This window comes from Clarias gariepinus, chromosome 18, assembly GCF_024256425.1.
Source record: "Clarias gariepinus isolate MV-2021 ecotype Netherlands chromosome 18, CGAR_prim_01v2, whole genome shotgun sequence".
In the NCBI taxonomy this organism is placed as follows: Eukaryota; Metazoa; Chordata; class Actinopteri; order Siluriformes; family Clariidae; genus Clarias; species Clarias gariepinus.
The window spans coordinates 9,477,241-9,501,903 of record NC_071117.1 but is presented as its reverse complement, the minus strand read 5'-3'; the positions used below and the strand labels follow the sequence as shown (position 1 = coordinate 9,501,903).

At 40.1% G+C, this 24,663-nt stretch overlaps 2 protein-coding genes across 2 annotated transcripts; one reads left to right on the top strand and one right to left on the bottom strand.

Annotated features, from left to right (window-relative positions):
• Positions 1-3,145: 3,145 nt before the first annotated feature.
• On the bottom strand, positions 3,146-10,165 carry cct4 (chaperonin containing TCP1, subunit 4 (delta)). The gene is made up of 13 exons (XM_053477485.1): positions 9,857-10,165; positions 7,197-7,249; positions 6,981-7,070; positions 6,738-6,846; positions 6,250-6,514; positions 5,377-5,509; positions 4,703-4,842; positions 4,481-4,577; positions 4,288-4,398; positions 4,071-4,201; positions 3,724-3,958; positions 3,396-3,509; positions 3,146-3,310 (listed from the first exon to the last, which is right to left on the bottom strand). Exons 1-13 carry the CDS (start codon positions 9,966-9,968, stop codon positions 3,296-3,298), a joined length of 1,605 nt encoding a protein of 534 aa, XP_053333460.1. The 5' UTR covers positions 9,969-10,165; the 3' UTR covers positions 3,146-3,295.
• Positions 10,166-10,365: 200 nt separating this feature from the next.
• pus10 (pseudouridine synthase 10) lies at positions 10,366-23,298 on the top strand. The gene is made up of 18 exons (XM_053476829.1): positions 10,366-10,530; positions 12,396-12,540; positions 12,630-12,875; positions 14,812-14,898; positions 14,990-15,024; positions 15,181-15,292; positions 16,761-16,822; positions 16,922-16,967; positions 17,150-17,214; positions 17,334-17,419; positions 17,539-17,664; positions 19,011-19,067; positions 19,341-19,417; positions 19,523-19,578; positions 19,688-19,805; positions 20,277-20,419; positions 21,962-22,061; positions 22,793-23,298. The coding sequence occupies exons 2-18, from the start codon at positions 12,412-12,414 to the stop codon at positions 22,829-22,831; spliced, it is 1,584 nt and encodes a 527-aa protein (XP_053332804.1). The 5' UTR covers positions 10,366-10,530; positions 12,396-12,411; the 3' UTR covers positions 22,832-23,298.
• Positions 23,299-24,663: the final 1,365 nt, after the last annotated feature.

Here is a 24,663-nt window from a genome sequence, read left to right as displayed (position 1 = left end):
GTGTGTGTGCATGGTGCTTGCATGTTATCCCTGCACTTGGTGGGTTTCCACCCACAGTCCAAAGGCATGCAGATTAGGTTAACTAGTGTTTCCAAATTACCCGGAGTGTGTGTGTCCTGTGATGGATTGGCACCACATCCAGGGCGCCTCATGCCCTACGCATCCTGAGATAGACTTCAGGCCCTTCCGCGACTCTGTATACCTGTATACAGAATAAAGCGGTATAGATGATGAGCGAGTGAGGCTGTGAGAATTGTACAAATTTGAGCGATTTATAGTTGTGACTTGTGGTGCTCTTTTACGTTTCCCTTTTTAGGTCTTTTATTTAATATTGACTCCTTTTATCCTCCCTGGCTATGTTATTTGCATGTTATTGTGTGTTTAAAATATAATAAAATAATAATAATAATAATAATAATAATAATTATTATTATTATAATTATTGTTATAATAATAATAATAATAATAATTATTATTATTATTATAAAGATTAATCTTTGTTTAATAGGTGAGTTTTTGGATGAGATGGAAGACTAAGTTCAAGTTCAAGTACAAGTTGACTTAATTGTCACTTCAACCATATACAGTTTACACAGTGAAACGCAATAGTGTTCCTCCAGGACCAAGGGGCTGCAACATAAATTAACAACATAAATGAACAAAAACTAACTAGCTAACTGAAAGAGGAAGATTATCGTTCCTTAACGTAGAAGCAAGAATTAAGAAGTTAGTGCAAAAGTAATCCAGTAATGAATATTGTGCAAAAGAGCATTTATAGGTTGGTGTGTACGATAGTTTGGTGGTGTAGATCAGTGTGTTTGAGCTTGTGTTGATTAATCCGTCCAGTCTCAATGTTTTAAGGTAGTTGAGGAGACGGATGGCTTGTGGAAAAAAGCTGTTGCACAGTCTGGATGTGTGTTGCTTCGGTACCCTTTTCCAGATGGCAGGAGTGTGAAGTGTGTGTGTGAGGGGTGTGTCAAATCAGCCACAATGCTGGTGGCTTTGCGGATGCAGTGTGTGTTGTAGATGTCCTCAACAGAGGGGAGAGAGACCTCGATGATCTTCTGTCCTCACGATCCGGTCTAGGGTCTTGCGGTCCGATATGTAACAATTCCCAAACCAGACAGTGATGCAGCCGCTCAGGATCTTCTCGATAGTTCCTCTATAGAAGGTGCTCAGGACCGGTGGTGGAAGCTGGGCCTTCCTCAGTCTTCTCAGAAAGAAGAGATGCTGTTGGGCCTTTTTGTGCAGAGAGCTGGTGTTGAGGGACCAGGTGAGGTTCTTCTCCAGGTGGACACCCAGGGATTTGGTGCTTTCAACAATCTTCACAGAGGAGTCGTTGATGCTCAGCGGAGAATGGTCGCCTCGTGTCCTCCTAAAGTCAACAACCATCTCCTTTGTCTTGTCAACATTCAGAGAAAGGTTGTTGTCTTTACACTAGTCCATTAGCCTCTGCACTTCCTCTGGGCCACAACATTGTAAAGTTTAAGATGAATTATTGTATTATTATTTTTTGCTAATTTGCTCAAGATTTGGGTAGAAATTTAAAGTAGCAATAAAAACAGGAGTATATTTTTGCCAGGTTTTAAATTTTCGCTTATACACTTTATACCGCATGTAGTGGATAAAACAAAATGCATAAATTTTTGCAAAAGGCTGACGTTGCTACTAAGTTATTGGAGGCACACTGTGTAGCTACCACTATCGGAACAGCTGGCTGACTTTTCCTTTTTTGATCTCCCTCTGAGAGTGACGTTATTACAGATCAACCTCGCTCATGCTACCAAGGTGGTTCCAGAAGCAGGTTATGACCAAATGCACTTTTAACCTCCCAAAAAGCAGGTACAAAGTAAAATGTTAATTTCGTCAGTTTCAGTTTTAGTCCCAGGACAAATGTCCTTGTTAGTTTTTATTATATATATTTAGTCAATCTTTAGCCAACCTATTTTTGGTTAGTGTAGTTTTAGTCAACTAAAAACCTGGACATTTTAGTCTAGTCTTCGTCAGAGGAACCTTTAAGTATTTTAGTCTAGTTTTACTCAATGAAAATTTAACATTTTAGCGATAAGATTATTATTAATTAAACCCACAGTCAATCTAGTCGAGCCAAAATCAGTTTTTTTTAGGTTTTTGCACAAAATAATTTTAAATTTATCTTTTCATCTGACGTTTTCAGCCTATTATATTTCTTTATGCTACATGTCCATATTTTCAACTACAAAACAATAGGAGCAGCACGGACAATACAGTGTTTTGAAACTTTTATTTACACACTTGGACTGTTGGAGCTCCTCAGGGTCAAAATCATTTGCTAACCTATTAGCTTTATGTGTTTGGCAACGGTTTAACTATAAAATAAAATACATCTCAACATAATTATGTTAACATGTGGTAACAATTACCACAAAGAGGCTGGAAAACTGGGTGATTATTATGGTATGTGCCTTAATCCGTCTCTGGTTTGTAGTATTTTCCCCAGCGATTGTGTTCCCCCACTGTTTCCCCTCCGATATTACGACACATCATTTTTTTTTTAGTTTTTTTAAATCTCCGATTCAATATGAAAAAAACAGGCCCAAATATCATCTCTTCTCTTCGGCAAGAGTGATACTGCTGTGATGGTGAAGAGTTAACCATGACTCAGCTGAAAAACATCCGCGCGCAAACTACTGAAGATATGCCGCGTGCCGTGACCCGGGAAACACTGCCGCTCGCGCCACAATGAACGAACACAGCGGAGTGTGACGAAAATTAAATATTGACGAAAATAAAGAGCGATGTTTTATTAGTTTTTATTTTTTAAACCACATTTTAGTCTCAACAATGTCGCATGCTGATTTTGTCACCGTCACTGTTCATTGATATTCGTGACGTCTCGTCATCGTTGAGGAAAAAAGGTCGTCAATGAATATTCCGTCATTGTTTTCATTAACAAAATTAACACTAGTACAAAGTGGTTTTTTTTTCAATGCCTTTAATAATTAAAAAAAATCTTGCAGTGGATTTTGTTTATTTTTGGTTCTGAAGATCTCAGTTTCAGATACACCCCCTCCAAGGTGTGTATTCATTGGACAAATCTGACAAGCACACACAGCGTGGTGTTAAATACAACACAGAATAAATTAATGCAAAGAGAACACCAGTGTCCAAAAAAAAAGTTTATTAAATTACGCAGCGTAACATCTACAGACAGCTCATGAGCGTTTTGTCATGGCGAGGCGTTCGGCGAGGTCCCCACATCCTTGAGCAGCAGCGCTTCAGTCCCATCAGTGCCTTCCTTCTTCACACACACACCTTATCGTGTGTTCACCTGCAGAGGAACGAGAGCATCATCATAAGTGTGTTTAATCGCACAGCTTGAACGAGCCACATCGCTACTTATACTGAACACTTACGACATCGTCGATCTTGAGGATTCCGCGCACTGTTTCCGTAGCGAGCGTGAGCGCGCTGATGGAGACCAGGAGAGGCTGGACCACCAGTTCCTCCAGGATGTTAGAGATGCCACCCTGATGGAGAAAGAAAACCGTGGTTTAGCTACACACGGCATGGCACGTACAGTATTCTCACATCTAATCACTTTAAGATCAAACAAAAAAAAAAACAAGCACAAGCTTGTTAATGAATTATTTTTAATAAGGGTGGTTAATGCTACACAGATTTTCCTCTCAAGTGTTTTGTTCCTGGTTGCCATAGTTTCAGTGGAGGTGTTGGTGTGCCCACCTTGCGCACGTTGATGCCGGCCGTCGCCTCACCCTGAGCGTGTCTGTTGCGCAGCTCGGTTACTGTGGAGATGGGGTTGAGACCGGCGTTTTCGGCCAGCGTGGAGGGAATGACCTCGAGGGCGTCGGCGTAGGCGCGCACGCAGTACGCCTCCATGCCAGCCAGGGACCGGGCATACTCTGCCAAGCGCAGGGCCAGCTCGATTTCCGGAGCGCCGCCGCCCGCAATCAGAGCCCTGTGGGTACGATAGGAGACTCCCATTAACATAAAGTTTTTTTTTTTCGTTCCTGCTACTTTTAGCCGTTTGTCCTAAGCGATAAAAAGGTTAAAATAATAGTCTGCATCACCTTTTTTTGACGAGGCAGCGGATAACGCAAAGAGCGTCGTGGATGGAGCGTTCAGCCTCCTCGATCACCAGCTTGTTGGAGCCGCGCACCACGATGCTCACCGTCTTCCCTGGACTGGCACAACCGGTGATCTACACAATCAACAAATAAAAGTGTTCAATTAACAAACCATCCATCACTTTGAGATTAAATCTGTCCTCAGATCAGCGTGTCTCACCTTGACCAGTTTCCCCGATCCGTCCAGGTTCACCTCCTCAGCCAGCTCGGCCGAGCCCAGCATCTCCGGTGTGAACTGATCGATGTGGGCGATGGGTTTGGTGCCGATCGTCTGCAACGTAGCGATAAAGCATTACACTCTGAACTATGCCAAAATTACGAGGTAATCTAAATTCTACAGGCCGTGTTCTCACCTTGCAGATGAACTCGATCTCGTCCCTCTCGATGTCCTTCACCACCATGATCTTCACCTTGTTGAGGAAATGAAGAGCGAGGTCGCTCAGAGCATCCCTGAAACAACATGAACGTACCGCTATTCAGACTTGTATACAAACGTTTTATAATAATAATTATATAATTAATTAATATTTTTTTTTAATTATTGATTTAGTACAAAGTACTAAATCTTTTTGTACCTGAGGATGGATTTCTGGATGAGCAGGACGTTGCAGCCGGCTTTCTTGATCTGTTTGACCATGTTGAGGATGTAAGCTCTCTCCTCACGGAGCACGCGGTCCATCTGGGCGTAATCCGACACCACAATCTGGTTATCCATCTGTCCAGACACGAGGAAACAACAAGAACAAGATTAACTTCATCGTGGTGAAATCCGATTATACAGGTAGTCCCCGAATTCCATCCCAGGAGCCCATTCCTAAGTCCGATTTGTTCTTAAGTCGGACAGAGTGAGCCTTGCACGCCTTTGACACGAAGCTACAATATAGAGGCAATTTACTTGACTAAATCTGTGTCACCTTTCATCACACTGCCATCATGTGGCCAAAAACCATAACTGTGCCTAAAGAAACGAATCTCACATGTTAAATGTAAGTGATGTCCCTGTGCCCTTAAATCGTGACGGGAATCGCAGACGCATTTTTGTCTCAGAGCCGTTTTCTACTGGCAGTGATACTATTAAACTTAAGTCACTTAAAATAACTTTTTTTAGGACAAGACTGTCTTCAGCACAGAGTCAAATTTCTCTGTAATGTGAGAGTTTTTTTTGTCTTATTACATATAACAGACAAACAATAAATAAATAAAAATCTGTGAGTTTTAAATCACGACTAATCGTGGCGTCTGTACGTACGTCAGTCTTCGGAGGAGACAAGCAGAACTGAATCAAACCGATCTTGGCCTTCTCTACACGGGTCAGTCCACTGTTGACCACCTTCTGGGTCAGAACCAGACCGTCCACCAGCTCGCAGTCATCTATGGTCCCACTGGAAAACACCAACACTTTGTTAGACAATTCCAAACATGCACCCACACACTTACATATACAGCTGTGGCTAATTGTTTTGAGAATTACCCGTTTTTTAAATTGCTTTCATGAACTTGACTTAGCACATTATCTTGCTCATGACCGACATGGTTTCTACATTCCAATTCCTTAGCAATTTTATTAGTTGTACATAATGTAAAATATATTTCTATATTTTTAAAATCTCTTAATTGAAAACTCAGCAGTCCTATAAGCATTTCACTAGACATCATACCTTGTATGAGTGTGTATATGAATTAAAATTAATTTTCACAAAGTCTGCCGATTCAGTGTTTTTAGATCAAGTTACTCTGGTACACCGAAGTAAAATTACAAGCATTTCATACGTGTCAAAGACAACTACAACGCCTTTACCTCGCCATAAGGCAACAAAACAAAACATGGAACCATGACCAGGAAACTCCTTCAATAAAAACCTGTGGTCCATCCTCAAGAAGCGAGAAGACAAACAAAAATGCACAAATTCTGACAAACTCAGAACAAAGAATGAGTCAGGATGTGGGATAGAGGCCTTGAAAAAGAAGGGCTTAACACTGCAAATACTGACTCCTCATATAAGCTTAATTTAATTGTCAATAAAAGCCTTTGACACTTATGAAATAATTATTAATAAATAAAATCACAATTTATAACTGAAATCAGAAGCCTGTGTACGCCGCACGCGCCAGTGCGACTTACCCGAGCTTCTTGACAATGTTGATGTCGCGGAGGTCGACGCTGGTGGCGGTCGCCGGGTCGATGACCCTCATGACAGCGTCCACGCTCATGGGGGCGAGCAGGCTGGAGTACTGGGACACCACTTTGGAGCACAGGGAGGTGGTGGCACTGTTAAGCAGAGTTTCGCGGTCGCTCAGCTCCACTGGCTGGCTGATGGAGGTCAGGATCTCCACGCCCTTATCCACCGCCTTCTGGAACGACTCAGAGATGGTGGTCGGGTGGATGCCTGGAAACGTGTTAATCAGTGTTAATTTATCTATGACGGAATGAAAGGGGCGGGACATATTACTAGCCTGGTGTGATCATGTGACTGTCTGAGGAGAGGTGTACGTCATGTTAAAGTGTGTATACATTTTTTGGCTTATATTATGATGAGTGCGTTACGCAACAGCCTCGCCCACGTATCTTGAACGATTACATTAAATATCTGATTCAAGGCGTTTGCGTACCTTTCTGTAGCAGCTTAGCACAGGAGTCCAAGAGAGCTCCGGCAATCACCACCACAGATGTAGTGCCGTCTCCAGCCTCAATGTCCTGAGCCTTGGACAGCTCGACCAGCTAACACACACACAAAACAAAATAATAAAATAAGTGCTTTTTATTTTCGTTACATATAAGTGCTTTCATAATTTATTACACATTATATTTCCTTTACAAGATCCACCCAGAAACAGGAATCTTAAATGACTCACCATTTTGGCAGCAGGGTGCAGGACCTGCATCTGATTGAGGATAGTGGCGCCGTCGTTAGTGATGGTGACGTCTCCCTTCCCATCCTGGATCTACAACACAAAATCATCATCATCATCACCATCACTTTCCTGAACTACATCTGTAATAAAAATTTGACAAAAATATGTAGGGACAAAAAAAAAAAAAATTAATAAAATAAAAATCACAAGATGTACCATTTTGTCCATGCCTTTGGGCCCGAGACTCGTCCTGATGGCATCGGCGACGGCTGTTGAACAAGAAACATCACATGGATATTTTTACAGCAGTCTATCAACACTCATCTTAAAACATTACAATTTATCCATCCTTTAATGTATAATCCTGACCAACTTTGCCGGTAATTACAAACTAGAGAAAAATTACAGGTACAAGTAAAATAGAAAACTGATTATTTTTTTATCTTTAATATCAATAATACATGTCCTGTAAATTTAATGGAAGAAATAGAATTTTTTTCTTTGGTACTGATGACAGTTATTAATAAGAAAAGACTTGAAGCGTAATTAAAACCAATAGAAACAACAAAATTTAAAATAATCTGTTTAACACTAGAACTGGGACAATTTAATAATTTTTTTTCAAGCTTAGACCAACCTAGTGGCCTTCCCTCTTCATGGCTGTTAACAGCTTTTGTAAAATAAGTTTAGGGAGTCTTCACACTACTGATCTGTACCATGCCCAGGATTGATTGCTCCGCCCCTCCACATCGTTAACATTATTATTATTTTTATTATTTTCTATTCATTTGGCTATTTTTACTCTTATACAGCAGGTGGCAGTATGCATCTAGTTTGTTTGTGAGCCGCCAGCAAACAAAGAAAAGCCGAGAACTAAGAAGTTGATCTTCCCTGTTTTTGATATTATTGATATTTTTTGAAAAAAAAAAAAAAAAAAAAAAACCAAACAAAAAAAAAACAACCAAACAAACACCAAGAGCGATCGGGGCATGGTATGTGAAAACAGACTTCGGAGGAGAAAGCAGCACTGATGATGTTGCTCTAAACAGCAGTCTACTTCTGTTCTCAGGTATGATTGGCTTCCATATCCGATTAAATTTGTGCCGTGCTCAAGGCCTTCTTTTTAAGAGTGGGTATGCTTATGTTCATGAGGATTAAAATGAATCAAAGATTTAACAGGCTCGAGTCCCTAATGTGAAAACACCATTAGGTTATCAGATCCAGCCAGAAATCACACCGTGAACTCAGCTCCTGCAAATCCTTCATAACGGCTGTAATCTGAGTTGCTGGTTGTTAAATGGTGATTTCTGAGGCGGTAACTCTAAATGAACTTCTCTGCAGCAGAGGTAATGTTTGGTCTTGCTTTCCTGAGATGGCCTTTATGAGAGCCATGTTTTGTCATTGTATTTGATGGGTTTTGCAAATTGCACTTGACACAATACTGTTCTTGCAAGAACTGGTCCAGAACAGCCGACCTTTGTGATTAGTTTTCTGTCCCATCAATTGATATTTTTGAAAAGAGCTAAACACAATCCGTCATCAAACACAGACAGAAAACACTCAGATTTGGTTTAGGAAAAAAAAAAAAAAAAAAAAAAGGTTTACACTGGAAAAACATACATTATTATTGTTTGTGTGTTTTATTTCAATGAGATGACCCAAATCCCCAGATGATCCGACTGCAAAAAAACGTGCATCAAATACAACGATTATAAAAACACACAGCCTACTTACACACTACATACGCCCCCTAGCGCATGCACTTAAATCACAGCGGATTAACTATTTGTACGTTTATAATAGAGATGAAACTGTCAATTGGCCAGAAACGAGAACTGGCTGGTTTTTAGTTTGATTGGCCGTGATGTGGTGAGGGAAAACATGCAGGAGGTTGGAGTGACAAAGGAAGATGTGGTAGACCGAGCTGGATGGAGACAAATGGTCTGCTGTGGCGACCCCTAAGAGGAGCAGCCAAAAGAAGAAACCGCACACACCCTGCTCAGTTTTTTTTTTTGTTTAATTTAATTTGAAGTTTAATGTTAAACTCTTTTATTTGAAGTTAGCTTGCAGTGATTAAATGTTTAAACTTTTTTTTTTAAGTTAAAAATTGTAACAATGTAATATCACCTTGCGATACTTATATAATCGCTATTTAAATGAGATGGTCACCGGGGTGTTGTGAATATATTTTACTGGGATGTGACTGGTGATTCCCATCCCAAGTGGTTACTAGTGACACCTAATCAATGAGATATCGCTGTGGGAGGGATCGGAGATAGTGCGAGAAAAGCAGTAGCTGCATTAGAGCCAAAGTAGCAAAATTTTAGGTAATAATAATATAAATATATAAAATTACTATAAAAATCTGTCCTGACTAGGATGATAATCGATCAACCCCAAATAAACAAACACTTCCTTACATGTACCGATGATATTTTCTGCTTCCTGAAAACCTATAACTTGACAGCTCACACACTAACTGATTTGAACAACAGCAGGGCGCCACCGGGATGCTGATATCGAGATTGTGCTTAATATCGCAGATATCGAGTATCGTGATATGACACAGACCGATAATACCGCGCGTGCCCTCAGGCAGAGGAACATGGCGCGCGCTGCTGCTGCATCATCACCATACATGGCGCTGTCAGGAGCTAACCCTGAGATTTTCTTATTTTACATAAATTAATAAAATAAACGATATGCTGCACACACACACCAGAATGCACTCTCAATTCCGTTTTACTTATATTACGTCACAAACTTCCGTTCAGCATCGCGAAGTGTTCCTTTGTTATACCATAAAATTATAATCACCTGCACACTCGGCACGAGCCCGCAAATAAAGTCTATAAAATAATTAAAAAGAAACTCGCCTTTCCCCGCGCTGATGTTGCTGAACCGAATCTGAGCCGGTTTGTCCCGGTCCACATAAGTGCCTCCGTTATTCTTGCCTCCCTTCGGCACTGCAACCGCGGCTTCGGGCATCTTTACTTTATCTTTTATTTTTAATGGAAAATCACACTAAATTATTTGTTTTCAGTGTTTACGGAAGACGTCCGCGCTGCGTGCTGACCGGCACACCGCTCCCTCGGCTCGGATGGACGCGGATTCGCTCCGGTTCTGCCTGCGTTAAATTACTACAGAACCTTCCAGAACCACCGGCTGCGACCAAAGGAGCGAAAGGACCCAAAAGCAGGGTTGGGCTGCGGCTGCTGGTGGTGCGGCGCACGCTGATGACGTCGAATAGGCAGCGATAATTATGCCAGGTTAAATTGTTTTAAATAATAAAAATAATTAAAAGCGCATAAATATTGTGTTTTTTTAAAAAGTATTATTTTGTGTAAACGTCTTTTAAAAAACACTATGGCTCATTTATTGATAAATAACTACTAATAAATATTTTAAAATCGACACACATGCACATGCTAGCACTGGATATTGAGTAGAGCACTAGCAGAGTGTGATACTGAATTTCTACAAATGTTTATATGTTAATAAGAGTATTTTGGAGAATATCGTGAACGTATTAAAGACCTCCGCCTCAAAGGTAATTTGGTACTTTTGTTTTATATGAGATAAACTGTCAATGCAACTGCTGAATGAAATAATCACGTGTTTTGCTCAAGTGACTTCATTAATGCATTGATCTGAGAATCTGAGCACTAGTGTGTAAATAAAATGAAAACCTTTATTTCAGCGTTTATATGATGCCGGGGTTGCCAGATCCGCAATCCCAAAACATCCATATACAAGATATAAGACCTAGTGGTTTATATGTAGGCTGTGTGTGTGTGTGTGTGTGTGTGTGTGTGTGTAAATTTCCACACTGTGACACCTGTCATTGTCTTGTGAGGTGCATTGTAATATTTACATCCTAGCATCATCTGTGTGAATCTTATAATGAGGTCCAGGGATCCAGAATGTGTCCTGGCCCAATGAGTCATCAGAATCAGAATCAGGGCAACAACCTCGGCGATCACTCACTTATTGTCTATACAGCTTCATCCTGCATACAGTGTTGAGGACGATCTGGAGTGTAGACAGATAAAGTACTTGATTAATCCCGAAGGGGAAAATGTATCGTTACCGCAGCCACTTTACATAATATACACCAATAAGCAGCAAAACAGGAATTACAATGAGGGAGGAAGAAAAATATGAGTGGGAATGAAACTGTACATAAGGTGCACCAGCAAGTATTAATGGAGAGAATAAACCAGCAAGTTATAAACAGCAAATACTAATAAAATAAAAAAAGAGGATGCAATGAATGAAGAATGTGCCCATGGTGCATCGAAGACAGAATGTACAGTATATGAGCCTGTTTATTGTGATAGAAGGAGAAGGAGAAGGAGATCCCTCACTTGACTTCCTGTAGCGTTCGTTGTCACGGTGGAGCTGAAGAATTCTTTTACTGAAAGTATCCAGTAGGTTCCCGTTTATCCAGTAGATTTTGGAGGGAATGTAAGGTGTTCTCTATGATGGTTAACTGTTTGTGTAGGTAGTATCCTTCTTTCCACTACAGCTCCAAACATTCCAGGGGAGTACCAGGTATTGAGCTAGCCTTCTTGATGAGTTTGTTGAGTTTCTTAGAGTCACTGATCCCGATGCTGCAGATGGAAGCAAATAATATTTCCCTTCACAGGGAAAATATTTCAATCACAGGGAACATACTCACACACTCATTCACACTTCGGGGCAACTTGGGAATGCTGTTAGCCTAATTTGCAGGTCACACACACACACACACACTGTTAACCACTAAAATTATGTAATTTCATTTTAGTGTAGAAACCATTTTTAGGATCCCACATTCGGATAACTGGTCAAATAAATTGTATTGTATTGATGTTTAAATTTGATCCGTGGGTGTCTGTGCGTCTTTGATGTAGAAAGTTTGACCTTGATGACTCCTGCATTATCAGATACAGATAGAAAAAACTTACTATAATGGTTAATCATCAGCATAAAAGTAAAAGCAAGTGTTATGCTTCTGAGAAAAAGCAATAGTGGGCCTAAAAGAGAACCTTGAGGATTACCACATTGTTGTGTCCATCTATCTAAAAAAAAAAAAAAATAATAAATAATTTAAAACTGAATTTTCATTTTGTATAAATAAAGTATCTATCTATCTATCTATCTATCTATCTATCTATCTATCTATCTGTCTGTCTGTCTGTCTGTTTATCTGACATTAACAAACCCTAACAAGATTGCATATAAATTCTGAGAAGTAATACAGGTGATTATAATTTCACTAAGCTGTAGAATGGATAGGAGTTCCAGGGCCTGTTAGGGGTGAAAACTGGTGCTTATTTTACCCTGTGAACGACAAAAAAAACAAACAAGTTAAATGTGTCCAAGTTTCACAGGTATCCTAGAGATTGTCTCCCTTTTTTTCTTGTCTCTTAGAGTTATCTTTCCCTTCATGACTTTGCCGCTTAAAGATAAAGACCGCCCGGTCATCAGGAAGCTGTTGGCTGCCGGCTGCTGTGGAAGATGCGTCCTCAGATTTTGTTGTGTAGGAAAGTATTCTTCGTATCAGCAGTCCCCTGAGGTGTGTATGTGTGTAACTCTCTTCTTCACGTCAATATCTGTCCTTTAAACATCAGCACATGGCCTTTATTTTTGTGTGCTGTTCTGTAGGACATACATAAAGCGTTTTTAGCGTTCCTCAGTGAAGATGATGCCGAGAAATCCCATGGTGCCTCAGGAGAGGCGGGAGAGACAGGGGGCCCGCCGTGTAAGAAAATGAAGACGGAATCACCCGAGGAATCGTCAGGGGAGAAAGCATGTGCAGAGGATGTGTCAGAGCCGAAGGCGTGTTCAGGGGTGTGTGTGGCGTGTGTTGGCGTGCTGCAGCACTTCTGCGACCAGAGTTATGCCAAACAGGTGCGTGTGAGCATTTGAAATTTGATGAAATGTCATTCAGAATTAATTGTTTAGTAAATCATGTTGTGTTGTCTGAGAGATTTAAAACAAAAGTGGAAAAAAATAACACAGCTGCATACAATAAAGCATGGTGGTGGTTGCATCGTATTAAACATTAATTAAATGAATGGATTTGGTGTGTTTATACTAAGATTTTGAAACACTGACCATCTAATTATATGATTTCTGATATGACCAGAATGACATTTCTAATTCAACAGTTGGATTGGATCGAGTAATGATGAGAGGCATTCCATAAGTGGTGATAATAGACCTTAACAGCACTTTGACGATTTACAATATGCATCACTCCGGGTCACAGGTGATCTAATAATCGTTAATTACACTAACTGCCGGTCACAGCGCGGGTTAGAGTAGGTCTGTATGTGTCCGTGGTATAGAGAAGTGGGCAAGGGCACTACTTTTCACAACCCAGTCACAGAGGGCAGTTACATTTTCAGAAAGAAAACATTATGTCGTCTTAAACGACACTTATGTTTTCTTAATTATTGCTTCTAAGTCGTTCTTACTTGCCTCAATCAATTAATCAACATTTATTTGTATAGCACCTTACAGAAACAAAGTGCTTCACATCATTAAAACAAAATAAATCACATAAAATTATAAAATTATAAAAACATGAAAATAAAAATATTAAAAGCCATACTAAACAAGTGCATCTGAAGTTTTGCTTTAAAAAAGGCAATTAAAGTACAAACAAAATTATAAAAAACATGATATTATAAACAGTTTTGTTTTATTTACGCCTAACGTGAGTTAAAAAATGCTAACTGTCATCTAACACGATGCTGAATTCCAAATCACTTTCTAACCACTACTTGTTGTGTGGGATAAGGGATAATTGTACATCCTACATAGTGCACCAGTGTGTTTAACCCCGGAACCTGAAAGTTACTGGTAGTTGATAGTCTAAAGTGGAATAAGTTGAGAAACCTTAGAGGTTTACAGGACTGTCCACCACCTCCATGTTTTATTCTACTCAACCTTTTGGCTACAGTACGGGTAAGAATTTAAACCTAATAATTTCACCCCTGGTAATTACGCCAGCTCTGCCAGTTGCGGTTAGTTAGTTCCTCCAGTCGTGGAAGGATGTTTGTCGTGGAGCAAAATAATTGGTTAAATAAAGAAACCAATCATAATCTGTTGATATTAAATGGTGTTTGTGAAACCGTTGTATAAAAGCGATATCACGCTCAAGGCAGTGCTGTTGTACCGCCCCCTTGAGTCTACTAGTGATGGCTCGTTCATAAAAGATTCGTTCTTTTTGAAGGAGTCTTCAACATGACTCAGAAGAACGAGTCGTCTCGGAGAGTGATTCGTTTGTTTTCTACTGGCGCGCATGCGCAAATCATCGCAAAACCTCCCGTAGGTTACGTACAGGAAACAGAATTGAGTAGTTACCTTTAAGTTTTTTGATCCGAATCGTTTGTTCTTATGTCACGTGACAATAGATTTAAAAGAATAAACGACTCAGACTAGAAGATATGAGAGGTGAGCTGCTCATTCTGTTTATCATGATATGTCCTTACCTGCATTGTAATATTTTCATTACGGGAACCTATAGAAAAAAATTTGTGTATGTAGATGTGTTGAGGGTCTGTTTATTGGATATGTAACATTTTATTTTATTTCTGATCAAAAGAACGAAATAAACTAAATGATTAAAAAACAAAAAAGATTTGTTAATTTTGATGAGCGAGATTCAAAGAACCGAGTCACTGAAATGATCCGAACTTCCCATCACTAGTGCCTACAAGTGCACAACAGCACTCCCCCTGGTGTGTAACGGTGTAAAGGGGGGATACTTTTAAATATGAAAGGCGTGTTAGATAACTCTTGTGTGATCATTACTGCGCCTTCCATTTTTTTTTAAAAGGTGTCTGAGGTTGTGAAAAAAGGCGGCTACCAGTTTGACAATCTGATGCTGGCCGTCTCTCTTCCTGCTCAGCTGTCCGTCAGAGAGGTGCGCTAACCTCCTCAACGCACTCATTCACATTCAAACTGCGTCTCATACTCAAGTATGTCACCATCTCGTTTTTTTTTTCTGTTATCAGCATTCCTGTTGGTTGCACGTCAAGAAGGAACTCAGGTACTCAAGCAGCACAAGTTGTCTAGTCATTTTTTTTTCCACCTAAATGTGTCCCAAGATCTACACAGGAATGGAATCTTTAACTCTTGACGTCGGACAACACCCCTAGAGAGTAGTATTGTACTAAATGTTCGTATGTATTATATATCGTGTCAGAGAGAAGAACATGTGTGCGGATAAGGAGGACGTGGTCCAGGTGAAGGACGCTTTTAAATGGGCCGTCCAGGGGCTGGTGGGTAAAGAGCTGGGAGCGTCGGTACTCACTAACGTAAGTGGTACTCTTATTCATGTCTAAAGCTTCATGACTTTATGACCAAACAGTGCTGTTGAACTTTTATCTAGGAAAGTGTGCAATCATGACATGGTGAGGTTTTTTATGAGGACATGTTTAACATTAATGGAGGGAGTCTCCAGTCGGTGCAGAACTTGATTATGTTGTTAAAGTCGAAGCGGTGATTTAACCAGAAGGAAATCAAAGGGCTCGAGATCGCCTGCATTTCTTTATATTTTGTTTCCAATGAGCCGGACTTTCTTGTATTTTTCAATGTAGTCTCGAGGAATAGTTCTCCAGGCTTCCTGGAAAACTTTTTTTGTCTCTCATCAGTTCAGTCTGAGCAGTTAAAGAGGAATGGTTTTCTGACCTATGAATCATTTAAGCGTCTAACTTAAGGTATGAACCAGTGAGAAACAGGTGCAGATGATGACAGATGACCAGGCCGGTGATTAGTATACTGTTGATGCTTAATGCTGAGTGGTTGGAACAGATGAGAGGGGAAATGAGGTCGCTGCTGAGGCTTTTGCATAAACAACCAATTATTAAATTGTATTTTTAGGCATTTTTTTTCCCACTTTTACAGCTTGTCGCAGTAAAACATTTGTTCTATTTATTTAATTTATTCTACATCATTCAATTTAGGGCGGCACGGTGGTGTAGTGGTTAGCACTGTCACCTTGCACCTTCAGGGTTCGGGCTCGATTCCCGTCTCTGTGTGCATGTTCTCCCGGTGCTGGGTGGGTTTCCTCCAGGGACTCCGGTTTCCTCCCACAGTCCAAAAACAGGCTAATTGGCGTCTCCGTAGTGTAAATGGGGGTATGTGTGTGTGCCCTGCAATGGATTGGCACCCTGTCCAGTTTGGGATAGGCTCCAGGTTGCTGCAACCCTGAAAACAGAATAGATTAGATTACATAGAAGATTAGATGATGAAATTATCATTTAATTTAATTAAAATAAGTGAAGGGCAACTATAAATTGATATAATGTACATCACGTTGCACCTAATACAATACACACAATTACACATTTGACAAGTCGCTAAGATACAAAAGAAATTAAACACTTTCACGTGCATCAGATAGGTGTTAAATAAAATATAACATAAAGTGTTACTATAATGTACTCTGATATACTGTACCTCAGTAATTAATCGGTCTGGGGGAAAAAAACAGTAAGGCATGGTGATGGTAGCATCACGTTGAGGATTGTCCCTAGCCACTTGGTTCCTTGGTCACGTCTCTCTCTCTCTCTCTCTCTCTCTCTCTTTCTTTCTCTCTCTCCCACCCTCCCCTACATCAACATGTAATTATTTTTCTCTTAATTAAGGAATTTAGCAAAAACACATTATCAGCACACAGCACTTAATATCGACTTCTACCTTCATGTCAGGTTCTTCCTGCTATACATATAATATAATTTTTCACACGCTAAATCTAAAAGCCTGTCCTATTTTATTCCTTAGAGCGCATTCGAGGTCAGCGTCGGTTTCGCGCATCCAGAAACAGACGGAGATTGCCACTTCCTGTACGTCTAATTTTTGACGCTTTTCTTTCACGTCCATTTATTTCTCATTAGCAGCAATTTCTAAATGTGGTTAATCGACGACTGTCGTGTGATTCGCAGAGCAACGGAATGTCCAGATTGCTTCAAGCCGACGAAGAACAAAGCTGTACGTACTTATAATACAATTAAAATCAATGAACTTTACTTTTGCTAATTCGCTCCCCTACATTTTTCCTATTTTCAACAAAACCTGTTGGCATGGTTACATCAAAATAAGCTAACGTGTTGAGGAAATGAGTGTTTTTAAGGGCTTGAGTAGTACTTTGCGTTTGTGTGTCTCTTTTTCAGTCCGTGTTCACTAGGATGGCGGTGGTGAAAGCGCTGGAGAAGATCTCAGATACAAAGTTCCTCAGGTCAGAACACTCTAACTTTTGTAGCAACTAATAACACCAATTCTCACTGTCTAAGAGTTGGGCGCGCTTGCTACTGTACGTCCAGACCGGACTGATGTCTCTGCTATGTGTCTCTGTAGACATTACCCATGTCCACCTGTCTCACCCTCCAGCCAGTGCACGCCACTTGAGACCACATGTCTGCATACATCTGTCTTCATAGCAGGTAAATCTCCGATTTTCCTCCAAATCTCTCTTGAATGTCTTTCTCTCTTTGAGTCTCTCTTGAATATCTTTGTTAAGAACCGTAGTAGATAAAGGTGACTTTTTCTTCTCCTTCTTTAGGGAGGTATAATAAGTTCTCCCGGGAGCTTCCTCAGACCCCCTGGGTGATAGATGGAGAGAGACGCATGGAGGGATCAGTGGAGGAGTTGATCGCCAATCCTCTGCTGTCTGCCTTTAAAGCAGACGGTCAGTCAGATCAACACTGTTCGTGTGACATGCATAGAAAACGTAGCATTATTTACATACACTAGAACGAGAATACAAATGAATGGTTTTGCTGATTCCCTCATGAACTGGGAACGCATCATCAGTGGTTTGTCCAGGGGTTAGTAGGTGTTTCGGGTCTTTAGACGATTTTACTCAGGTGAACCAGCTTGGGTGGAGCAGGTTTTGGCTTGTGTGTCACACTTCTTTTAAACCATAATAATCTAGTAAACCTCTTTGCTATCCTCATAACGCTGCTCCTGTTTGCCCCTGCCTCTTCCAGTAGACTGTACGTTTGGCTAAGTGCATGGATCACAAATCTTCTACTCCACGGCTGGTGGGGCACCACTGCTCTACCACGTGGTACATGGGCTGTTCCATCTTGTTCGACCTGGTCTATTTTGGTCACCAGAGTCTTGGTAGAGTACCGGTATGAGAGTGGTGCTGGTCATATCCTTAGGTCAACTTTTAATTACAGTTCATAGTTGTTGCAAGGATCCGCTTTTGGTAATCACTTTTGGATCTAGCTTTGTGATCACTCTCAGCCACTTGATTTACCCGCTCATGATAATGGTTCTCTGAAGGCTCTGTTGCAGCAACTCCAGTTCACAATTGTTCCTCAGGCCGTGAGCAGTAGTCGTACTGGTGTATCTGGGTTATTCCGGGAAAAATTGTATGTAGGGTGTGGATCAGGATAAGGATGTGCTGCGTTTATGCTTTTAAGAGCATATGATCATTTGTACCACTGGCGCATCTCAACAACTTCCCATCGAAATTGTACCTCATTCCAACAATCCTGGTGGTTCTAGCCTCTCTAACGCCTGCCCACACTTCTACCTGTGCCTGCTGTGCCTCTGGGATGGATTACTTCTTCCAAATCAAACTCTTCTGGGAACCAGAGGTCATTGTGGAATGAACTGGATTTGGTCTACTTCCTGGGATCACCTCGATGCAAGCCTTTGAGTCTTTGGTTTCTTCAGAGACCTTGTACAGTTAGATCATTATTGTGTAAAGAAACCACTTTGAATATGGTTCTCAGGTTAGAGTTTTTCTGGTGGTAGTAAATTGCATTGCTGCTAAGCCTGTAGTGTAGATGTGGCCACAGTCAGAATTTTTATAATTCTTTGATCAAAGCCCTTGCCAGTTGTTATCAGGACATTGTAAACTGGAAGCACACGGAGAAAGCACTTAAGCGTGACATGTTGGTAGATACAGGCACCAAATACTGTAAGGATTTACGCTCTAGTAGTACATTTCATGGTAGTGGAATTAATACTTGTTGGATGTTGTACTGTACTGTATGTATTCTTAGATTGTTTTATTCACAGGTTTTAACTTCTGCTCATCCGGGAGAGAAGACGTGGACGTACGGACGTTAGGAAATGGTGCGTGAGAGACTTTATTGAATTTATGTTTATGTGCCGTATAATTGACTGCTTTCATCCGTATGAAAAGTTTTACTGGGAGACTCGGCCTCAGAAATGTTAAATATCTGGGCTGTATACTTCACACATCATGGTGGACCTCATGGGAAACACCAACAACAATAATAAATTGTGAATTTTAGCCTGCGGGAACAAGCATGAGTTCTTAAATGATGTCTTATCACAAGCTTTTCCTTTTTAAAGCTTAAATACTTGATGCTGTGTCTCCTGCAGGACGCCCGTTTGCCATCGAGCTTCTGAATCCACACAGAGCAAGGTTTAACAAAGCCGAAATCAGACAACTCCAGGAGGTACTGAACTGACGACCGAAGCGTCTCTCTCTCTCTCTCTCTCTCTCCAGTCAATAATCGCTTCATTATTTATTTTCTCTCATCCTATCACTGCTATCTGTGCAGACGATCAACACGTCATCTGACAAAATCCGAGTCCGAGACCTGCAGATCGTAACCCGGTGTGTGTGTGTCCGACAGAGTGGAACTTTTATATTATACATATTTTAAAAACCACATCCAGGTTATTTAGGCTACATGTCTAAATGTCTCTTGTGTATATGTTTGTAGAGAAGCTACAAGTCGTATGAAAGAAGGAGAAGAGGAAAAGACCAAGTCCTACAGCGCCCTTATCTGGACCCAAAAGCCGATAACTCCAGGCGATCTGGACTTCTTTACAAACATCAAGGTTTACAATCTTCACTATTTATCACGTGTAGCATTGAAACTAATAAATTAGGTGTAATATTTGTATTCATATAATTTTGTTTTAATTTTTTAGTCTTGTCTAGTGTATGCTTTTAAATGAATATCAAAAATAAATTTATTAGGGGTTAAAAATTAAATATCAGGTGTGTTAGAGAAGCATGAGATTTATATTTATGTAAAAAAATAATAGACAATACATTTCTATGTATCTACAGCATATATAATAATAATTATGAATGTATCGATATTGATCAGGAATAAGAATGAAGGAAATTTTATTGATATTAATAAAATTAAATGATAACTATTTACTTTAACCATGTATAATTCTTGTTAGGGATCTGTTGTCCAATAACCAATTTTATTCTTTGGTAAAACAGCCTCTTCGTTACACACCAGTAAATGTCCTAATTTAAAGACATACATTAAGTATGTGTGTCTGTATGTGTAGGAGCTGAAGATCGATCAGAAGACCCCCCTCCGCGTCCTCCATCGCAGACCACTTGCCATCAGACAGAGAGTCATCCACTCCATGAGCGCGACCTACTTGGACACACAACACTTCACACTGCAGCTGCGCACGCAGGCCGGGACGTATCCTTTCACACACACGCGCACGCACTTGCATTTCGGAAGGAAAAAAAAGCTTAAAATTGTTAGGGAGTGTAAAGATTTGACTTTGGAGCAATTGAAAAAGATTATGTGAGTCCAGATTGATTCTATTCCAGAGCGATGGACGCGAAAGGGTAAGAAGGGAAGAGCATGAAGCGATGCACCCATCACGCATAGTGTCCACTGTACAAGCCTTTGGAGACAGTGTTATGATCTGGGGTTGCTTCAGTTGCTCAGGTCTAGACTCAGCAACGGTATGTGGTAATAAAGTAAAGTCAGCTGACGACCTAAATGTACTAAATGACCAGGTTATCCCATCTATGGAGTTTTTCCTATGAAGTTTATCAAAGCAAAAACGGTCAATGAAAATCTGGAGTGTGTGACTACATGATGTAGTATGTATATACACCAATCAGCCATAACATTACCACCGTAAAGGTGAATTGAATAGCATTGATTATATACCAGTAACCTAGAGACAGGGTCATGTGCCTGTCTGGTCTTGCTGTCTCGTTTTTAACCTTCCTAGGTTCTCCGACCTCACTTCTCTGCTCCCTCCAATGTCTTCCTGTAGCTGCCCGCACCAAATTCAAAACCCTGATGTTTGCCTACAAAGCTGAAATCGGCCCAGCACCCACTTACATCTCGGGTCTAATTACACCTCGCACCACACAACGTTTCCTCTGATCCTCTAGCCCTGCTTGGCTGGTCCCACCAGCGCTCAGAGATCAAGGAAGATCTGATGGGATCTGGTCCCATCAAGGAAGACATTCACCTAGACTGTTTTCTGTTCTGGCACCTAGGTGGTGGAATGAACTTTCTCTAGATGAGTCGCTGGCAATCTTTAAATGACAACTTAAGACATATCTGTTTCTCCAATCCTTTCCAGCAAACATTGGTCCAACGGCAACGTCGTGTCCCTGGCCAAAAACAGCCGCGGTGGGACAGCATTAATTGGTAAAAATTTTACCAAAACATTGCATTGCAAAAATACAGTTGTCTGGGGTTGCATGATAAGCTTTTACTTTGCTTTTTGGCTAAGTGTTGTTAAATAGATACCCACCAAGCAAACACTTGGACGATTGATCTGTTGTAAAGCAGATAACGTCAAACACATCCATTCAGCTTTCATTTTGGAATGTTTTTTCAACCATGACAGGACGTGTTGGAGGGACGTCATTTCAACGGTCATCAAACGTCCAAATATTTTCTGGGATGGGTACATTTTTTCCCAACAGTGTTTGACTGATGGTACTTAGTTAGTAACCTACTGTATTAACTTAGTGTATCTATGTGATCCAATGATGGAAATTTCAAAGCACTTTTGGATAAGAGTGTCTGGCAAATGGCTAAATGTAATGTGTAATCGCACAGAAAAGCGAATGCAGCACAAATTGCTGAAAAAGTCAATGCTGATTAACATAGAATGGCACCAAAACATCCATATCTATCTATCTATCTATCTATCTATCTATCTATCTATCTATCTGTCTGTCTGTGTGATCTTAACAAGCCACCAAACAGCTACATTAAAGAGTTTGTGCATGGAGACTTCGGCCGGACGAAGCCCAACCTCGGTGCCCTCATGGAGACAGAGGTGGACATTCTAGAATTGGACGTGGAGGTTTGTTTGATTCTTGACAAACTGTAAATTTAAACATAGCCAATTAGACACAATATCTTTGGTGCTTGATGTTTGTTTCCTGAAGACATTGGTGCCACCATCAAAGACAGAAAACCTTACATTTTCATACTGTTAAATCTTTTTTTATCCTCTTTTAAACCACATTTTGGTGTTCAGTGGTGACACACAGATCTGCTGATGTGGTTTTAGTGGCTGTGGCAACCGGTATCACCTTATTTCTCTACATCTGACTAAGAACTTAGGCCAAAACTAAAAACTTAGACTAAGTCTAAGTCAAGTCCAAAAGTCGCCCTAAACCCTGTCATGACATAACATGACATCATATCAACATGTCTGCTTAGTTTATTAGTTAAAATAAAGTATTTATTTTTGCGCTAGTCATGCCCTCCTGTCACACTAGCATGGCAGACAACTGCTAACTTTTCATAGCATTAACATGAGCACCAGAATCACTAAAATTCATTAAATCACTAAAAGTTTTTCCCTTTACAGTTTGACAATGAAAGCGTGAAGTGCTGCTGAGGTAAAATTGAGGTTAAATTAGCCTGGTAGCGCTAATCAGCTAACATGTTCCTACTGATGACATTTGTCTGTCTATTTGCTTAAAATTTTAAACAGTGGTAGCACTTTGGAAGTACAAGCTGAGATTTTTTTTGACCCATCATGTTTCCTGTGTGTGTGTGTATGTGTGTGTGTGTTATCGTTGTCAGTCGGTGGACGTGGACTGGCCTCCTGCTGTACCCGAGTGAGCGACGGGGAAAACCCATCCTGAGGAAATCTTTGGGGAATTCTCATCTCCATATGTTCACATGCCTTATTTCCGTTTTGTAGCTGACAAGGTCTTGAAAAGGCTCACCACTCATAGGTCATTTAAAAACAGTTTTTTGTTTGTTTTTTTTAAACACAAGAGATGGGGAAAATATTATGGCTGTAATTTAATTTGTTGCTTCTGATGTTTCATCATCTTGTTTGTTTTCTGTTAATAAACCACCAAATGTTCCCATCATATCTATAGTGTGGATTGCTCCCAAAGCATACTATGTTCTCCATCATATTTGTGTATTGATCAACTAAATATACAATTGCACGCAAAAGTTTGCATCCTACCAGGGGTTTTAAAAAGAAAAAGGGAACACATCTGTCTCTTTTGCATTATAAATTATTTACAAAAATAGAAGACATTAAACCTGATGTTATATACAATAAAAAATAGTAATTACACAAAAAAGTATCATGTATTATTTCTTCTATTAACATCTTAAGAAATTGTAAATTTGCAAACTTGTTAACTTTAACACATAAATTAGCGCTATGCTATTATGAAAGAAGGGTCTCTGAAAAAAATTGGCGGAAAAATTTCTTAATACACATTCGAGAGTCAAAAATTATCCACACCCCGGTTATACTAAAACGTCTTATCAGCACTTTTCGTTCAAAGGCTACTGTCTCACCACTGGCGCGATTCTCTAAGGAAGGTAAAAGTTTTCTTAAAGAGAATCATTGCTGATGACAGGGATTCAACACTACAAGCCTGAGAGTAAACAGCAGGATATGGAACGGAAACATCCTCAATCATCAACCGAGAAAAAGTTCGACCATCAGCTGGAAAATTCATCAATGATTAGTTTTCTCAGATTCTCTAGAGCCAGAAGTATTGGAACATTATCAGGATATAGGTTCAACAGTGCTCATTACAGCGAGACGCTTATTGAAGAGCTGAAGACTAAACTTCGGATTAAACATAAAGGATATCCGAGGGCATTGTGCTCAGCTCAGCCGTAAACATTTTTAATTAATGAGGGGGTAAGAAAATTTGTTGACAGATGGACAAAGTGTGTTGAAAAGCACAGTGAAAAATTATGGATTTGTCTTTTCTTCATTCAAATAAATCCCTCAACCAGCTCATTTTGACTCACCCTCGTACACAGGTTCATCTGAAAAGGGGATGCAAACTTTTGCACATACTTGAAGATTTTTCAATCCACATTTAAGGTTATTAATTAAAAGTTTTTTTCACCCACCTGAAATCAATACAACAACCATGACATTATTTTTTTATAATTTTATTATAACTTAAAATAAATATTACCAAACAGCAATAAAGCAGGACAGTTCACTGTAAACCTGCCGATCGCTTTGGTGTTTAAAAAAAAAAAAAGAAAAAAGAAAAAAACAAAACAAAAAACAAACAGAACAACAAGTATAATTGAAGAACCAAAAACGATATTCGTAACGCGTCCTTAGTTCCATTCATAAAAACGACACACCTTCGTCACAAGGACGAGAGACGGAGCGTAACGCCGGCGTAAGCGCGAGTAGTACTGTGGTACGAAAATACGGGGGAAAAAGTTTGAGCGTTTAAGCCTGATGTAGCTTTGTTGCATTTGAAAATTGGAAATTGTACATCTCGTGGGTGCGGATATAAAAAGACGCGAGAGTTAATTACCACAGAAACAATGTTTCTTTTGTTTCGATTGCTTTATGGTTTTTTTATTTGTTTAACATACGGTACAGGTTTGTTGTGACCAAAAAAAAAAAAAATCTTATTTTGATGGACAAATCGGACGAGTCTGAAGCTGTA